Raw genomic sequence first — 16861 nt, 5'->3', positions numbered from 1 at the left:
CACTCACACACACACACACACACTCACACACACACACACACACTCACACACACACACACACACAGACACACACACACAGACACACACAATGTGAAATCAAATAAACAAAAACTAGGAATAGGCTCAGACCAAATTGCTATAAAACATTCACATATAAACTCTCCAGCACCTCTCAGGTACACTCGTATGATACATGATCCAATAAAACAGCTCTGGTAGAAATTCTAGCTTTACCAAGCTTGTAATTTCAGTTTATATTGACTTTGAAAGAAAGGTGACAATTATAGTTCATTGCATACACTTGTATAATATAATGGCCCTCAAACATCAGGTAACTAACTCATGGTCACAAAGAAACATGACATGAAGTGTAATCCAGTAAAGCAATCTGAAAACTAATCTCTCAAACACTTTGCAAACTGCTTACAATATCAAACTACTCAAAGTGCAAAATGCATGCTTTGTTGATGCTGCTGCATCCGTCTGGAGTATATGACAGAGAACGTTCCTGGTTGCTTGCTCCATCTGAAAGCTAACTTTTAACTAAGTTATTTGAAATCAACTTTTTTCAGGTGATTACATTAAAATGGAAGAACCTGCGGAGATACGGAACTAATGTTGTTTAGAGTAAAAAGTTAAGACCAATAAAGTGTTTCAGAGGGGGTTGTAGGAACAGCAGAGAAACACAACAGGACGAGATTTAAGCTTAAAATGGTTCATAAGTTGTCCGCAGTCTTCTCAGCCTGTGCAGCCAGAAAGAATCCAATAATCAGACTTAAAGAGCGTCTCTGTCCTCTATCTGTGCATCTCGATCACTCACATGTGACATTTTCTCTTCAGTCTCTCGAAACAGGTTTCCCTTTTCCTACAGTATCTTTACCCCCAAGGTTCAAACTGAATAAGACAACAGGGCTTTCATGCAATTTGCTCCATCTGCTGCAGACTTGTTTCATGATTTTTTTTTAAAAAGTGGAAGTGGAAAACCTTAAAGTCTCTCTCAGGGACTTTAAGATATCGAGGAAAAGTTTGTATCCTTTGATCAGCCAGGATGTTCTGCAGGGAGTTAGACATCTGGGCCACTTGATAATGAAAGCGCCAAAGTGATTGTTTGACCTGATGAGTTCAAGCTTTTAAAACTGCACGTGTGAGTCGTTAACATCCATAGACTGTAAATATTAATGTTTGAAGCCTGGGTGACGTCAGCCATCTGTTCCTGCAGGGGGCTCCGGAGGCTCATCGGCAGCAGCCGCCATGTTGGAAAGCCTGTCTCAGCCTAACTTTCAGTCGACCTTTTTAAGCCTCTTGATGACAGTGTGTTCCAGTGATGACAATAACTAATCAGACCTGTTTAGTTTTTTTGTAGCAGGCTGTAAACATGTTTAATGTTAAATGCTGTGGTGTGTATGTGACTTCCAGTGTTCCTGGAGCCAGCCTCTAGTGGACACTCGGCGAACTGCAGGATTTTGCACTTCCGCATTGGCTTCATTTTTTAAGACCAGAGATAGCCGCTTGCTAACATATCAGGACTAACAAAAACGTATTATCAATCACATAAGGTTTGTGTTATCATTATAAAAACATAAATTTTATTAAATGTATTAACAAAACAAACCAAGAAAAGGATTTTTAAGACTATAAAACTTTATTCCCACAATTAGCATTGGCTGTAAATTAATTTACGGTTTTATTTTAATTTTATTTCATGTATGTATTCTTGTATGTTTAAAAAAAAATATATAGAAATGTGCCAGGATGAAGAAAATTTGTGATGAAATATGACAACTTGTAATGTAGTAAAACAGCCAGCAATAAAGTAATAATAAAATTAGCATTGGCTGCTAATGCTTGAGCTAACTGCTGAAGTGCTGGAACTAAGTGATAACGCCGGCTCGATCTGAGCTTAGGAAGGATAATTGGTGCTCAGAATGATTAAGAGGTTCCTGTTGGGGCAGCAGGACAAAGAAATCAATAGGAATTAAAAAAAGTTGGCCGAAAACGGAGTTTTAGATGAGAAGTACAAGGTTATGGTCACGGACTGATCATCGAAGCAGCATTAATGGACGGTTTGGGAATCTGATAAAGCTGTGACTCAGGGCCTGAGTGGGCTGCGTGATTAAGCATAAGATGAATGTTTAACGATCCTCACGGGGAAAAGGTGGCATCCGGGCGCAAGGAGGAGCTAGGGATGTGAAACACGTGCATACATATTCAAGCTGATGAATTAATAGAGAACGATGCAGGAGTGGTGGACGAAGCAATAGAGCTTTAACATCCAAGTATATCAGTGATAGGGTTAGTTTGACACATTTCACAACATCAACAAAAGAGCGAGGAAGAACATACTGGCAAATAAAAAAAAACACTTAATGAAGCAGTGTGATTACGTGCAAACAGTCTATGATCATGTTGCGGTTGCAGGATTTTAAATGTCATCACCCCCTCCCACTCCCTGGCGTTGAATTTTCCTGAATATTTCCTGCTGCATTCTCACATCAGCTCGCCCCGACTTCACAAGGAAAATTTACTATAGAGGCTTGCAGGAAGAATTTCAGGTAAAGTCAGAGTGAAAGATTCTGCTATCTGTTTTTTCACACAATCAGCTTACCCTGAAAATGTCATGGAGTTCTCAGGAGTTTTGTGCAAATGTGAATGTACCAACACAGAAAGGCAAAAAGAGAAACTCCAGCACGAGCAGAGAGAAAACCAGAAGTCACATGAAATCTTAAAGTGTTCTCACTTGGCACTCTGTTGATGGCTTTAAGGGGCCGCAGGACCCGCACAGTCCGGATAGCTGACAGGTTGATGTTCTGCAGGTCCAACGAGTACTCGACCATCCTGGAGGAAGAGAGAGAGAAGAAGGGACAGAGAGAAAAAAGAACAGAGTGTCAACTTTCTGTAGTCACAAAGGGGGTGAAGAAATATCACAAAAAGGGATTACCACGGCTCCAGCAGTTACCAGAGATCTTTACTCATGGCTCAACATCAGTGGTCACTCTTTGATCCAGTCTCACATGTCTGGCCTGTCCCAGAGCCGTGTGAGCCTTGAACTCCATAGGAAATGTAATGCAACAAGCTTTGCAACAGACTCCAGAGAGATTGGCAGAGGGGGATAAAGTGACAAAGCATCAAAAGAGGAGAATGACATGAAAGGGAGGTGAGGAAGAAAAGAGCGGCAGAGCAGGGGGAAAAAGAGGGATTCATTCTATTCTAAGTGCTGCCTGCAGGATGTTGTGGCTCAGTCAGAGCCTGGCATCTGTTAGCGAGTCATTTCCACAGCACGGCTAAGTTGTTTGTGCCCCCAAACCGAAAGCACTTTCACAGGAGAACAGCCACAGTTTGCCATGTGTGCACGGGCGTGTCAAAGACGAGTGTGTAGCTTTAGTCATACCGCACTTTAACTACAAGACTGTTATCATGAACACAGATTTTAGGGGAAAGAGAGTGTACATTGTATGTGTTTTTAAGTGAGACAGAAATTGCCACTGTGCTTGTGAATGTGTGCAGGTTGGTCGTGCATGGTGCACTGTTGGTGGAGTGTGTGTGTGTGTGTGTGTGTGTGTGTGTGTGTGTGTGTGTGTGTGTGTGTGTGTGTGCCCAGGGGGCTACAACAGTGTGTGTGACAGCATGATACCAACCACCACAGCTTCACAACACCCGCAGCACATCTAGTGGCTTTAACAAAAACATGCCGAGGCTCGCTGTCTCTCACATAGAGAGAGCGATGAAGCGTGTCATTTACAATAATGTCGTACTTTATTAATCCCACAGGGAAGCTGTTTCCACCAACACATCAGCTCACACTGGAGCAGGATTAGCTGCACAGCCCAACAAGTAGCAATGGATCCATGTGGTAGTGAAAAATCTAAACCAGAATACATCTGCAGAGGCGTTTGAGAGAGCTAGATCGGGGCGCTGGTGGCGCAGTGGTTAGTGCGTGCGCGCCCCATGTATGGAGGCTATAGTCTTCCAAGCGGGCGGCCCAGGTTGGAATCCAGCCTGTGGCTCCTTTCCCGCATGTCATTCCCCCCTCTCTCTCTCTCTCTCTCTCTCTCTCTCTCTCTCTCCCTGATTTCCAACTCTATCCACTGTCCTACCTGTCAATTAAAGGCAAAAAATCCCCAAAAATAAATCTTTAGAGAGAGCTACATCAAACTTTTCATATCAAATGATTTTGATACCTGTTTCCACACCAAAGCAACCAAAACAGAATACTTAGGCATTCAGTATTGGGTGATTTATTGTTTTTGATGACCAAAAACGTGCAGGCTAGCTGCTGCACACTATCTTAAATGTACAAATAAGTTGTGCAATGATTCAGTAGCAAAAGGTTGCAAGCAAAATTGTCCTATGATTTAGATTTAGATTTTTAAAGTTTCAGTACTTTCTGATATTATCGCTCATCAAAACTACAGATACTAAAAACATGTGGTATCATTAAAACATTGGAAAATTGTGACATCCTTTCTTGTAGCGACAATCCTATTCTTTTTGCTCTTTCTCTAAAGCCCCATGAGCATCGCACTTGAAGGGATCTTTGTCGAGGACTGGAGGCATGTCACAGTTTTTCCAATTTGCTGTAACCAGCGTAGTCCAAATTATAGAAAATGCCACACAGCAGCCTGATGGAAATGTCAGAGTATAGAGAAGAGCACAAGAGTTGTTCTGGGGCCAGGCTTTTCCAACTGGGAGTATAGTGGCGTTATTACAACCCCGCCCCCCTCAGACTCTACAGATAGCTGCAGTAGCTCGAATGATTTCACGGCTGCAGAGAGACTGAAACAGAAGGCCAAGATGTCACACGGGGGTTTAGAAACAATAAAAACAATACGTTTCCTCCCCTTAGCGAGCTAACAGGCACAAAACGTGGATCTTTTTATGATGTTTGATTGTGTTACGAGGTTAAGTAAGAAATTATATCATAGCTGACATTCATTAAAACCTAAATAATTATATTAAAAAAAACATTTTTTTTTATCTGTTAGTAACCCAAACGCATCTGGAGGACAGACGAGAGCATCAAATCAAAAGATCACAGATGTGCCTGCGTGTGTGTGGGTCTTCAGAAGTGTGTGTGTCTTTGTACAGTAAGTGTGCGCTGTGTGTGTGTGTGTGTGTGTGTGTGTGTGTGTGTGTGTGTGTGTGTGTGTGTGTGTGTGTGTGTGTGTGTGTGTGTGTGTGTGTGTGTGTGTGTAGGCTCTATAGAAGTGTTCACATCAATCAGGCCGCTGTGTTTGGGAGGGTAATTAGTGGACTGCCGGAAGCGTCCTTTTTTATGAATGTTTCCTATTTTTCAAATTCCTTTTTTTTGCTTGTGACGCCTTCATCTCTTTCATGCTTTAATGTGAGTGAATGTCTGTGTGTGTGTGTGTGTGTGTGTGTGTGTGTGTGTGTGTGTGTGTGTGTGTTTATATCAATATGACATGCAGAGCTTGAGGGGAAATCCAAGGTAGGCCCGAGTGCAAGGACAGAAGATGAGGAAAAGGACCGAGCCTTGAATCGACACCTGTAGAGACTTTATCGTCGTGCTTTCATCAAAGTTAGCATCGAGGTTAAAGTTCAGACGACCAAGAACTAGTGACGATGAAGGCAGCCTGTGGCGTCGCCTTTTGCCTTGGCCAAAAAGTTGCATTTGAACACACCGCAAAGACTACAGCCGACGGCCAATGTTCTGCAGTGAGAGGAAATAACCCTCCATGCCAGCAGGGGGCGGTAGTCCATTGTAATGATACGAGAAGACCATTTTCACACCGCTGTCGGTCACCACTCGTATTATAGGTAGAATACTAATGGAGAATAATGTCTGATAAAAAGTTGAAAATGGCGCTGGCGTTGTCAGTCCTTTGTCTTTTAGTGGAAAAAGAAAAGAAGAGGCGGAGGAGACAAATAAGGAGAAACCGCACTAATGAGTGAAAGCATGGATACTACAGTGACATGCTCAAGGGGCTTTCCTGAACCTGAGAGGAGAGCTGGAGAGAAATGAAACCTCAGGACAGCCAATCAGAGAGATTCCTCTCACCGACGCCGATAAAATATGTCGAATCGGCCAAAAAAAAAGGACAACAGCACTGCTAAAACCAGGGCGACGACCAGGCAGGAAGTGTGTCTGCATCATTTACATAAATAACAACACTCTCTCTCTCTTTTGACAGTTCTGAAACAACACTTTCTCAACTGACAAGATGCCCCGGGAAAACGATGAAAAAACAATTACCACAGCTGCAGCACTATCTTGTTGTGTACACTTTAATTACATGGAACAGCTGAGCGACTGAAGGACAGGAACATCAAATGCAATCAGCGATGCAACTTGTATCTATGAATATCTAAAACAGAGAACGATAAACCTAAACGTGGCTGCTGTTCAATGTTCTCAATCTGACATCACTCACTGTACTGTAGCAGCAGGACGAAGACAATGATGATTTTTTTTTTAATGGTTTTTACTATTTGAAACAAGAATCCAGAGCCTTAAAGAGACAGCGCAGGCAGTGTAACATTTTTAATCTTGCATTCTCACTACAACAACCAACTTAGTCTGATTCTGCTTTTGGTGGAATTGCTGCTTGGTGTTCTTGATCAAAACCATCAAAACCAGTCAGTCTTGCTCATTTCTAATTTGTCAAATACGTGCGGACGTCAAGACTGCCTTTTTGTGAAAATGGTCGTGCTCTTTTCTTGGATTGAAAAACATGCTGAAGAGACATATTTCTGTTGTTACAGCTGATACCAGACTGGTAGGAAAAAAGAAAAGTCTCACTGCAGTGGATTAGGCTAAACTCAAATATAAAAGTATGAAAAATAAAACAGGCTCAAGGAGGCGCTTTGTGTGGTGCGAGGGTTTTGGAGCCAAAATAAGAAACCCCCCCTGTAGAGCTTGTCAGGGTGAAAGCCTGCTCCGTACGGGATCTGACAGGGGGGGGTGACAAGGGAAGATGTTCACCCGAGCGCGAGAAAAAGAAAAGAAAGAGGGTGAGATAAGGGTGAGAGAGCGAGGTGATGCCCGTGGGTAACAGACATGGAGCTCATAGCAGACTGTCGGCTGCGATTTGGCCGGGCGAGTTTGGCACTGCCCCGCGCAATTAGCCTCGACGCTAATCTAATGGAAGCTGCCAGGAGCAAAACGACAGCAGAGGCTTTCACATAAATGCATATACAAACAGAGAGACACACAACATACACACATTAAACAAACTCAAAAGGCTGGCTGTAATCTGTATGTGTGTGTTTATATCTGTGCAACAAACACACACGCACACTGTCAAACACACAACAACTACGAGCATCCACTGAGGAAAAAGGGATTCAGCTCAAATGAAGATAAATGTCCCTCCACCTCCCCGCTAAGTCTGATGCTCTACCTCTCTTTGTCGGCTATTATAGTCTCCCCTCTTCCTGTCCAACTCCTCGTCCTTAACCCAGACACACACCGACTCTTAGCCTTACTTTTCACTTTGTTTTATGCTCAAAAAAAGACAAAAAACTTTTTTCTGAGTCTCAATCTTTCATTCCTCCATGTCACTCCGTCTTCCAGTAAAAACATACTATATGCTATTCTGAAACACCAAAACAACGTCTGCTCTCCAGAGTACAATATCAAGCTAAAACAGTGGTGAAAATAAATGTGGGAGGATTCGAAAAAATGACTAAGTGTTTTCATCTTTACCCCAAGTGAATTAACCCAACACTCAAGCATAGCAGCATGATAACTCCCCCCACACACATGTTAATACAATACTGCATGTGCAAAGAGTCCGCTGGTCTTAATGGTTTCATTTGAGAAAGAATATCCCTCCACAGACTGCCTTTTCTGATGTTTATATTTACTGCACCCTCTGAAGGACTCGTAGTTTATCACCCAGTCTGTAACTGGTCATGATTCAGCACAACACCAAGATGGTTTAAAATCCCAGACGTGTCCTGTATGAACTTTATTGACCTCCACATTTGAAGAATGGATGATGAGTGTGAGGTTTTTCTGTTTGGTTGTGTAGCTTGTTCACACCATCATATTAAAAACAAACTATGAGTTGATAACATGACGTCACACATGAGCTGACCCGTCATTTATTCATCAGACAGCTTCGGTGACCTCTCGTCCTTCATGTCCACAGCACCACAGGCGTACAGATATGTTAGAGTCTGGAGTGACTGAGAGTCATGCAGCGCCTGACAGCGCCTGACAGCTTTATTAATCGTCTTTCTGAATTTAATAAAGTGCTCAGAATAAACAGTCCTGCTGGAAGCACTCCACTCTGCTAATATGTTGCAACAAGTCCCCCCCCCCTCCCCCCAAATCAAACAACAAATATGTGCTCTTTCATTCAAGGTGGAGGAATATGTGACCATGCTTTTCAGCTGGTTTTAGCGTTTTTATGGTCCAGATTTATATCGTCATCATAAATCTACAATTCTACAAAAAACACTCAGCAGACGCTTTCAACCAAAGTGACAAACATCAGAGAGTAAGAACAACACGAGCACAGATCTAGAGAGGAGGAAACAACGTCAGTAAGTGCAAAACAAAAAGCTTTAAGTCTGATTGGACACACAGACGCTGACAGGAAGTGACCAGAGGCAGAGCACAGCATCCACAGCTGTCATCATCAAAATCATTAAGTGCGTAGGTGTTTATGAAAGAGCTGGAGCAAAGGGAAAGTTTGGTCGTTCGTTCCACCACCAGGGTGCGACAGTAACAAATTATTTCTAACCCTTGACATTCTTTAATTTCATTCATGCTTCAAGCCCAGGTGAATTAATTACATTTTTTAATTCAACTTAATTGATTTTTTTGATAGCATACCCTAAGATGTTTCTGTGTCTCTATAAAGCATTTCATTTTAAGACTGCATGCTCTAGGAGCGCGTTCGCTATACCTCACCTCTTTAAATAACATGGAATAAAAGCTTTACTGAAAGCGGGATTAAAGCTGAATTCATGATTAAGATGCTCACCCAGTCATGACTATGAAGAAGTCCAGCCTGTTCCAGGTGTCTCCCAGGTAACAGCGACTGCCAAAAATCCCCAGAGCCACCATCTTCACCACCATCTCCAACGCAAAGAAGATGTAGATGAATGCATCGAAGGCCTGTGGGAAGAGAGGAGGGACATGAAGGAGGAGGAAAGTGAGAAAAAGAAGCACATTTTTTCTCTTAACAAATAAGCCAGACTTGTCTTTCACGCGGTGTGTTCAATGGCTCAAGCTGTTCTCAAAGCTTCCTCTTATTTCGGTTATTTTTCAGTATCTGTGTGAATGAGGAGCACTTGTCCTCTCCGGTGAGGACAAACTGTCTGGAGTTCAAATTGCACACTCAAAGGACAAGGACAAAAAAAAAATTTTATTCACAGCAGCACACGCAAACATAAACAAACAGCAGAGCATCAAAATGGTTTAAGGACAAATGCACACCTCAAAAAGTCTTCAAAGATTGCTTTTTGGGCTTTTTGGGCCTTTATTGGAGAGATAGAAAAGTGGATAGAGTCGGAAATCAGGGAGAGAGAGAGTTGGGAATGACATAAGGGAAAGGAAGCCACAGGTCGAATTTGAACCCAGGCCGTCCGATGGAAGGACTACAGCTTCAATACATGGGGCGCACGCACTAACCAATGCGCCATCAGTCTTCAGTGATTTTTAATTCTGACATTAAACACCTGAAATGAACGTTGAATTTCTTTCTTTTTCCAAATTTAAAAGGCAATGATATCGCTGTTTGAGTGGGTAAACTTCACAACTTCATATTTTTTATATCCACAAGCCTTTCAAACAACACAAATTAAGATCCTAAAGCACTAAAAGAATATGCAATATTCAAGATTGATGTGTTTGTGTGTGGCTATTAAAGCACTGGGTTTACTGCATGAGCCAGGTTTTCTGCAGGAAGTGTGTTCTGAATGTCTTTGACGAGATAATTCTGTGTATGTCTGCACTGATGTAGCATCATGCAAAACATACGGCGCCCAATGTGCACCAACACATGCTGCAACACAGAAGGGAAGAGGAAGGAAAAAGTGAGGGAGATCCAGGTCGAACCTCAGAGGAAACCAAGATGAGCTCATGCCTCCATCAGCTGACATCATGACGTTCAGATTATTAGCTAAACCTCCTTTTGTAGTTTTTAGAACTCGACACGTTCACACAGCTTCAGGGTGTGTGATCGTGTTGGTGTCCTTGTTGCATATTCCCACAACTTCTACGTCTTTCCAGAGAATACCAAGGACTGAATATTCAAATATGCATATGCAGTTGTTGCGTGGCTGCATGCTCATAAATTTATCGGGCATTGGATTTCAGGACGGGCACACACAATCCCCTTCAGAATAAGAGGACGTTTCTTTTTTTGTTTTCGACTTTTTATCGTGAAAGTTATGAATCATAAAATTGAAATACTGCTCTGCTGACCAACTGTAAAATAAAGACTTTAGAAGTGAAATGCAAAAATGTGACCCATTTAAAATCCTCTTCAAACGTGTACTGATTAAGTGGCGGCTCAAACCGGCTGAGTCTCAGGGCAACAACAAGAGAAGAAGAAAAGGCTTGCTCAAACAGTGCTCGAAGTTTATCTTCAGCTGAGAGGTTGAAGTGTGCAATAAACCTTTAATTTAATTCAGACAGCGCTCCGTCCATTAATACAAAAGTAACTTGCTGAAGAACAACAAAGATCTTTCTAACTGTATGTTGCTTCAGGCTGATGAAAAGCCGGACTGGAGAATAGAGTTCAACAAATCAGAGCTCAAACACATGCTGCAACGGGGGAAACAATTTTACACAGGGTTATTGCCTTTTTCAGGTTTCAGGCAGAAGTTAAACGACAAAGCAGAGACTCGGATATAACCCACATCGCGCTAAAGAATACTGATTTATTGCACCTTTGCAGAAGCGGGAGTGATATGCCTCCACTTGGAGTAGAGACATGTTGTACACTCTGAATTTATTAAAAAATAACAAGGTGGTGTTTGTAGCTGCAGAAGCAAATTAAATGAGATAAATGGTGCGTGAAATTTGGGGAATTTTTCTAATGTAGCAATTCTACAATTCATTAAGCAGACGCTTGTGTCCAAAGGTACGAACACCTGAGAGTGAGTACAGCGCAGAGGAGTAGCAGGAGACGTGCTCCCCCCGGTCAGATATGGTAAGAGTCAGAAATATAGTTGAGCTTTTCAGTGATGTTTTAATTATGACCTGCCAAGGGGACTGCAGATGTAAATTAGCTCCAAGCTAACTCTGGTACAATGCAATCAAATGGAAACATTTATGTTTAAGTATTGTTCATGGTTTCCTCACAAATAAAAAATATACAAAATAAAAACAAAGCAGAAAGCTCCTTTGAGTATATGAGGGTAGTAATTGCTACTACGATTTGTAATTTCTGAAGATCAATGGGGGAGCTGGAGGGTCTCAATCCAATGTTGAAAATGTATAATTGTGATCCATGTAGACTTCTAGAGATTTGGTATCAGTGTATACACAAAAGCTGAAACATAAGCTGTTTTCACATGTACACTCCAGGGCTGCTCCGGATATACTCCTGACCTGGCTGTTCACATGTTCCTCACAGCGGGAGACTATCCCTGTTAGACAGGAGGGCGGGGGCAGGGGGGGGCGGGGGGGTTCTCCTGAGGTAAGATGTGTCGTAAAAAAAAAAAAAACCCACACTAATACAAGCGATGACAAAGCTGAACGTGCTGAGGACATTTTTCTATCACAATAAATACTGTCAGAACGAGCTACTTCTAACGTGCCAAATGTTAGCTACAGCTGGCATGCAGCTACTAGCTAGCAGGAGATGAGTATGGCTGTTGCCATGGTAACACTGAATATGCTTCATCACATTTAGCTCTAGCAGTGCGACACATTGTGTTGACTCATGGCTGAAGGATTTTTTGGAAATCTGAGATGTGTTTTTCAAGGGTGGCTCTGATTTAGACTTTTGTGGTTATCGTGTTTTGTACAGTGTGCGTTTGACGTGTTCATAGCGTGTTTAGAATATTGGCATGAGCGTAATGTAATGTAATGTGATGTGATGTGATGTGATGCATACAGTATAAAGGCAACATGTGTGCTGATTCACTCGCACACACACACTCAGACAGAGCTGGCAGCCCTGCAATGAGAAAGATGAGAAGATCAGCCTCACATGCTGTTTAAGTGATGTTTTGATAAATAATGCAGCACCGCGCGCCTCACATGTAATCCGACATTGGCTGCACCAGTCGGCTCCCTGCAGCGCTCGGGCTCTGAGTGAAAGGAGAATGAATTCATCGTAGCTATTTGTCACTGCCGCCAGCGTCCTCTTCAGTCAGCCTATCATGCTTTTATCGTCAACATGATTTGTAAAGAGGTTGAGGCCGACGTGTGATGGGGAGGGGGGGGGGGGCCCTTTCATGATTTGAAAATAGGAGCTGCAGTTGGAAGCTGCTTCATATGCTGTCATTGTGCTGCTTATTTGGCAAGGGGGGGGAGAGACGCGGTGACAAGTAGGTCATCACGATCGTAATAGAGCATTAGAATAAGATAATGTATGTGAGGCTTGTGGAATGAGAGTAACCGCGGGGAATCAGAGCATGAATCCAAAAGGTAACATGAGGACAAATGTTCACAGAGCAGCAGAGGAAGAGGAACGCCCGACTCTAAAAGTTTCTGAGGAACATTTGAAGCTCATTAAATTGGTTTTCAAAGTGCTGATTAGAAGGTTTGATGATTCATTAGTTGTCTTGTTGAGGTGAGCTTCAGGTATAGCTCACTCTGTGCTTTATATGTGGCCTTGTGTAATTTGTACGTGTTTATTGTGTTACATGTTGTCTTGTTGTTACACTTTACATTTGCTTTAGTAGGTTATTGGATACGTGCTTTAACTAATACTTGTTTTTTTTGTTTGTTTTTTTGGTACATTGTTATGTCTGCTCAATGCTGCTCCATGTCTGTCCTTCATGATATACATTTTTTCTATTGCTGCTTTAAATGCTGCTTTATGTGTATCCTGCATGGTTTATGTATTTTCTCCTGTGGCTGCTTACCTGTCTGCTTAATTACTGTCATGATATTTCTATTTGTAGCTTTTAGCGATGTTTGAATTTCTTTTTGTTTTTAATTTAAAACAACACTACGATTTGGAGTAAGATTAACTGTGCACAAGATGTCAGGCTATGATATTTAGCATGGTGGACTACTTTTTTTGATTTTCTGCAAACTTCAGAGAAATTTGCTTAAATGAATCAAAAGCCAAGCCGGCATCTTTCCCCCACAGAGAATCATTCATCTGTCTCTCGATATAAATCAAAAAGATGTGTTTCCTGAAGAATGATTGTACTCTCTTTACCAAGGTGTACCAGAATCACCCTCCAATCAGGCGCTGAGGTTCAGGGGTCCTGGTTTAACTCTTTACACAGGTAACCTAGCAGTTACTGCGGTGATGTGCACATTTTTCATAGATGCTACGTTGTCTCTCTCCTCCAGGAAGTGAGGTGGGGGGGGTTCAGTATTTCACAGAGGTAGCATGTGAGGGCCACTCTAACAATCTGAGCTGCGTCGGCAAAATCCCTCCTGTTACCATTAGCAACCAGCAGAACAGGACCCCTCACGCTACCTGGGGAGACAATATGCTTGTTAGAGACGGAGGATAGAGGGGGGGGGGGGGGGCGGTAATGGGAGCAAAAGGAGGAGCAAACATAGTGATGGAGGAGGAAGAGGGTGAAGCAGGAAGATATGTTGAACAGTTTTTAAAACTGCAGTGCGGTGCTTATTTTAAATCTCGGTAAAATGCAGAAAAAAATCCAATGAGATAACAAACCAATTCCAGTTTGGCCTGGGGGGGGGGTTCATTATAATCCATCCTAATGTGCTGGAGGCGAGAGAGATACGGACACTCAATCGGTCAACAGAGCCGGCAACATGGGACAAACAATGCAGGTTCCCTTAAGGTACATTTCAATGTCAGTGGAGAATAAAAAAAACAAAAAAAAACGCTTGTGTGGCAGAATTAGGTCGCCCTTGTCACACCTGAAATTGAGCCTTGCCAAATTTACTTCCATGAAAAAGCGATTACAATCCCAGAGGAAGACACTCGGGCCTCATCCAGCTGGCAGATTAATGTAGTAACACATAACTCACACGCGGCTGACTGACGGAAACAAAAGATTAGCAGCAATGAAAAAAATATAATCCAATAATTTGTGCTCAAACATGAAAGTATTATCTCTCAAAAATGAAACTCAACCTGTAAGCGCTTCCCTTGATCAGCATGTTGTTTTATTTCCCGACAGGTCACCTTGAGGATAAAGTGTTGATCATTTAAAGATGAGTCGAGCTTTCCTCTTGTTTTCATGGAGCCGACTGAACAGTTCAGCAGTAAGTAACTGAGGGAAGGTCATTTTGGTGAGAGGCCAATTAAAGGGATTAAAATCCTGATCAAGAGACCGAGCTTTAGGGATGGCAGGGAATTGTAAGTAGAGGATGGACAACGATGATGCCGATTTTAAAATTAAAGTTTTTTCAGGCCGGATGCAAAAAAAAAACCCAAAAAACACATAAATGCATTCACGTCACGATCGAACATCCTCTGCAGACAGAGACAGGAGAAATTGATCTGACATGGAAAAAAAAAACTAAGCCTGCTCATCAAAAATGACACACATCTTTAGTTCCACACACCTTATAAAACCATGTCACCTGTCCTCTACAGGCCAATCAGAGAGGAGCTCTGTAATCAGGGCCACATTGACTTCAGGTTTTATCTATCTCACCTCTACCTCTCCACTGTTTTTTTTTTTTACATGAACATGTATTTATGAGTGGGAGGAACAGTCTCGGCTCTGTTCTTGTCTCAGGGTGCCCTCTCACCTGATGGCTCTTTTAAAACCCTGGCCCACTGTTTCCCATTACTCAAACACCCCTGGTTTAAAATAAGAATTTGCAGCACAGGTAGAATTATAGCCTGTGTGTGTGCATCTGCAGGGGCATCTAAGGACATCTAAAACTACACCTGTATTATCATCACAGAGTGACATAATCAAATGTGGCTCCACAAAACTATATTAAAACAAAACTGAGTCCCAATTCCCCCGTTCAGGGAGCTGACAGAACGTAAACCTTCCAGGAGGGAAATATTGAATCTGCAGCGTTTGTCTGCACCACAGCTGATGCAGTCACAGGAACAGTGGAGAGGTGCTGCGAGCGTTCTGTTCAGTCTCTTCATCAAAGTGTTGATGAGAAAACATGCATTAACACAGAAACACACACACAGTTCTATTTTTTTTTACCTGCAGAATCTGGCAGCGGTCCGAGGTGCAGTCGATGTTCTCACAGGGTTGGTACATGCCCAGGGTCACACAGTTGAGCAGGATCACCATGATGCTAATCCTCTCGAACCACGTATTCACAGGTCTGGAGTTAAGGAGCATTGCTGCTGAGGATGAATTCACAGCTCTACACAGATTGTATCAAACAGGCATGAAGTGTATGAACAACGATGGCTCACTGGATGGATGGATGGATCGTCTCAGACCAAAACATCTTGAGATGATTTCTTGCATAATGTCAGGAATGTGATGATAGAAACAGACAGGTGTGGATTACATCTGCTGTGCTAGCTGGAAAGTGTAAAAATGTTATTTTCTGGTTACTCATCAGATCATTGCTTCCAGCTCTCCTGCTGTAAATGTCCAACAATGTGGAAGCAAAAAAAAAACAAGAATTTCAGAACAATTTAGTTTTGAGGTCTCCAACATGTCGCTTCAGACATTTTTTTCAGTAGCTTGCCAAGAGGTTTATAGAGTGTGTCTGAAAATGAATGCACCTTGAAGCCTCTTCGAACTTTAAATTCAATTAAATACATGGATGTCCCACCCCCCTCTAAAGCCCCGGGTATACATGCTTATAACTACGAGTACAGTATTCAAATGCATGACATCAGCCTCGCATGTTGGTTGTGCACGTCCTCAGAAATTAAGGTTTTGCATCTTTTACTTACAGAACATCTTGAAGCAGTCGGTCTTCATTCTCCACAGGTCTCTGTTTGACAGCTGTGATTCTTTCATGTTTCCTCTTTTTGCCTCTTTGGAAACTCGTTGAACCTTCATTTAAATTGTGCAAATCTGTACTCAAAAATCTGACCTGAAATGTAACAGGTGTGATAAACATCCTCTGTTGTAATTTTGTTAGAATATAGTTAGGCTTTAAGTCAACTATAGCTTTAAAAAAAATGCCTCAGTCAAGCTAACTTTTGGTATCACATTAACATGAATTAAAGTTTAAAATAAGGCTGTAAATACTTTAAATTGATGACGAACTAATAACTTGTTTATCTCTGATATTTGATTATAAATAAAAAGCATTTTTCAGAGTCGCTGCATCATCTAAACTCTGCCCCCGCCCCCCCTAAAGTCTTGTTTTGTGTATTTCTCAGTTCGTTAACACATGATAAATATTTGTCCTGGCACCTTTTCTTCCATTCAGATGAGCATGAACAGGTAGAAACCGACAGATTGATGTAACACATTTCAGCATTAGCATAAGTGACTCACTCGCGGCTCGTAAGCAACACATCATGTGAGGTAAGAGGTCGCACAGCTGCTGCTCAGCCAGGGAGCGATTCATCAATGGAAATAAAGATGAGAAGCCAACCTGGTTCTGCTATATGACTGCGTGAGTCATAAATCAGACACGATAGAGTAAATACAACTCATCGCCGCCACAGAACACTAGTTACAGTATCTGTTTAGAGGGGTGAAAAAAAACTGCAGAATGAGCTCATTTATAAAAAGGAAGTGACTTCAGGACACTGCTAATGTCAATAGAATGAAATATTTAACTATTGTTTTCTGAGCATATTAGTGTGATTTACAACCGGGGCTGCTCGCTGCACCTTCC

At 42.1% G+C, this 16861-nt stretch overlaps 1 protein-coding gene across 5 annotated transcripts in view; it reads right to left on the bottom strand.

Annotated features, from left to right (window-relative positions):
- The window catches only part of LOC109999830 (voltage-dependent T-type calcium channel subunit alpha-1I-like), an 88256-nt gene extending 72896 nt beyond the window's left edge, over window positions 1-15360 (bottom strand). For 4 of the 5 annotated variants that reach the window (XM_065964407.1, XM_065964409.1, XM_065964410.1 and 1 more), the window contains exons 1-3: window positions 15253-15359; window positions 8952-9085; window positions 2738-2835 (exon numbers count right to left, since the gene is read on the bottom strand). In XM_065964407.1, the coding sequence (XP_065820479.1) occupies window positions 2738-2835; window positions 8952-9085; window positions 15253-15342 (322 nt within the window). In that variant the 5' untranslated portion in view covers window positions 15343-15359. Of the gene's footprint in view, window positions 1-2737; window positions 2836-8951; window positions 9086-15252 lie in introns of all 5 variants that reach the window. The other variant, XM_020654975.3, reaches the window with a different exon arrangement.
- Window positions 15361-16861: the final 1501 nt, after the last annotated feature.

The sequence above is a fragment of the Labrus bergylta genome, chromosome 16 (assembly GCF_963930695.1).
Source record: "Labrus bergylta chromosome 16, fLabBer1.1, whole genome shotgun sequence".
Classification (NCBI taxonomy): domain Eukaryota; kingdom Metazoa; phylum Chordata; class Actinopteri; order Labriformes; family Labridae; genus Labrus; species Labrus bergylta.
Note: the sequence above shows the minus strand (reverse complement) of the source record. Positions and strands in the feature narration are given on the sequence as shown.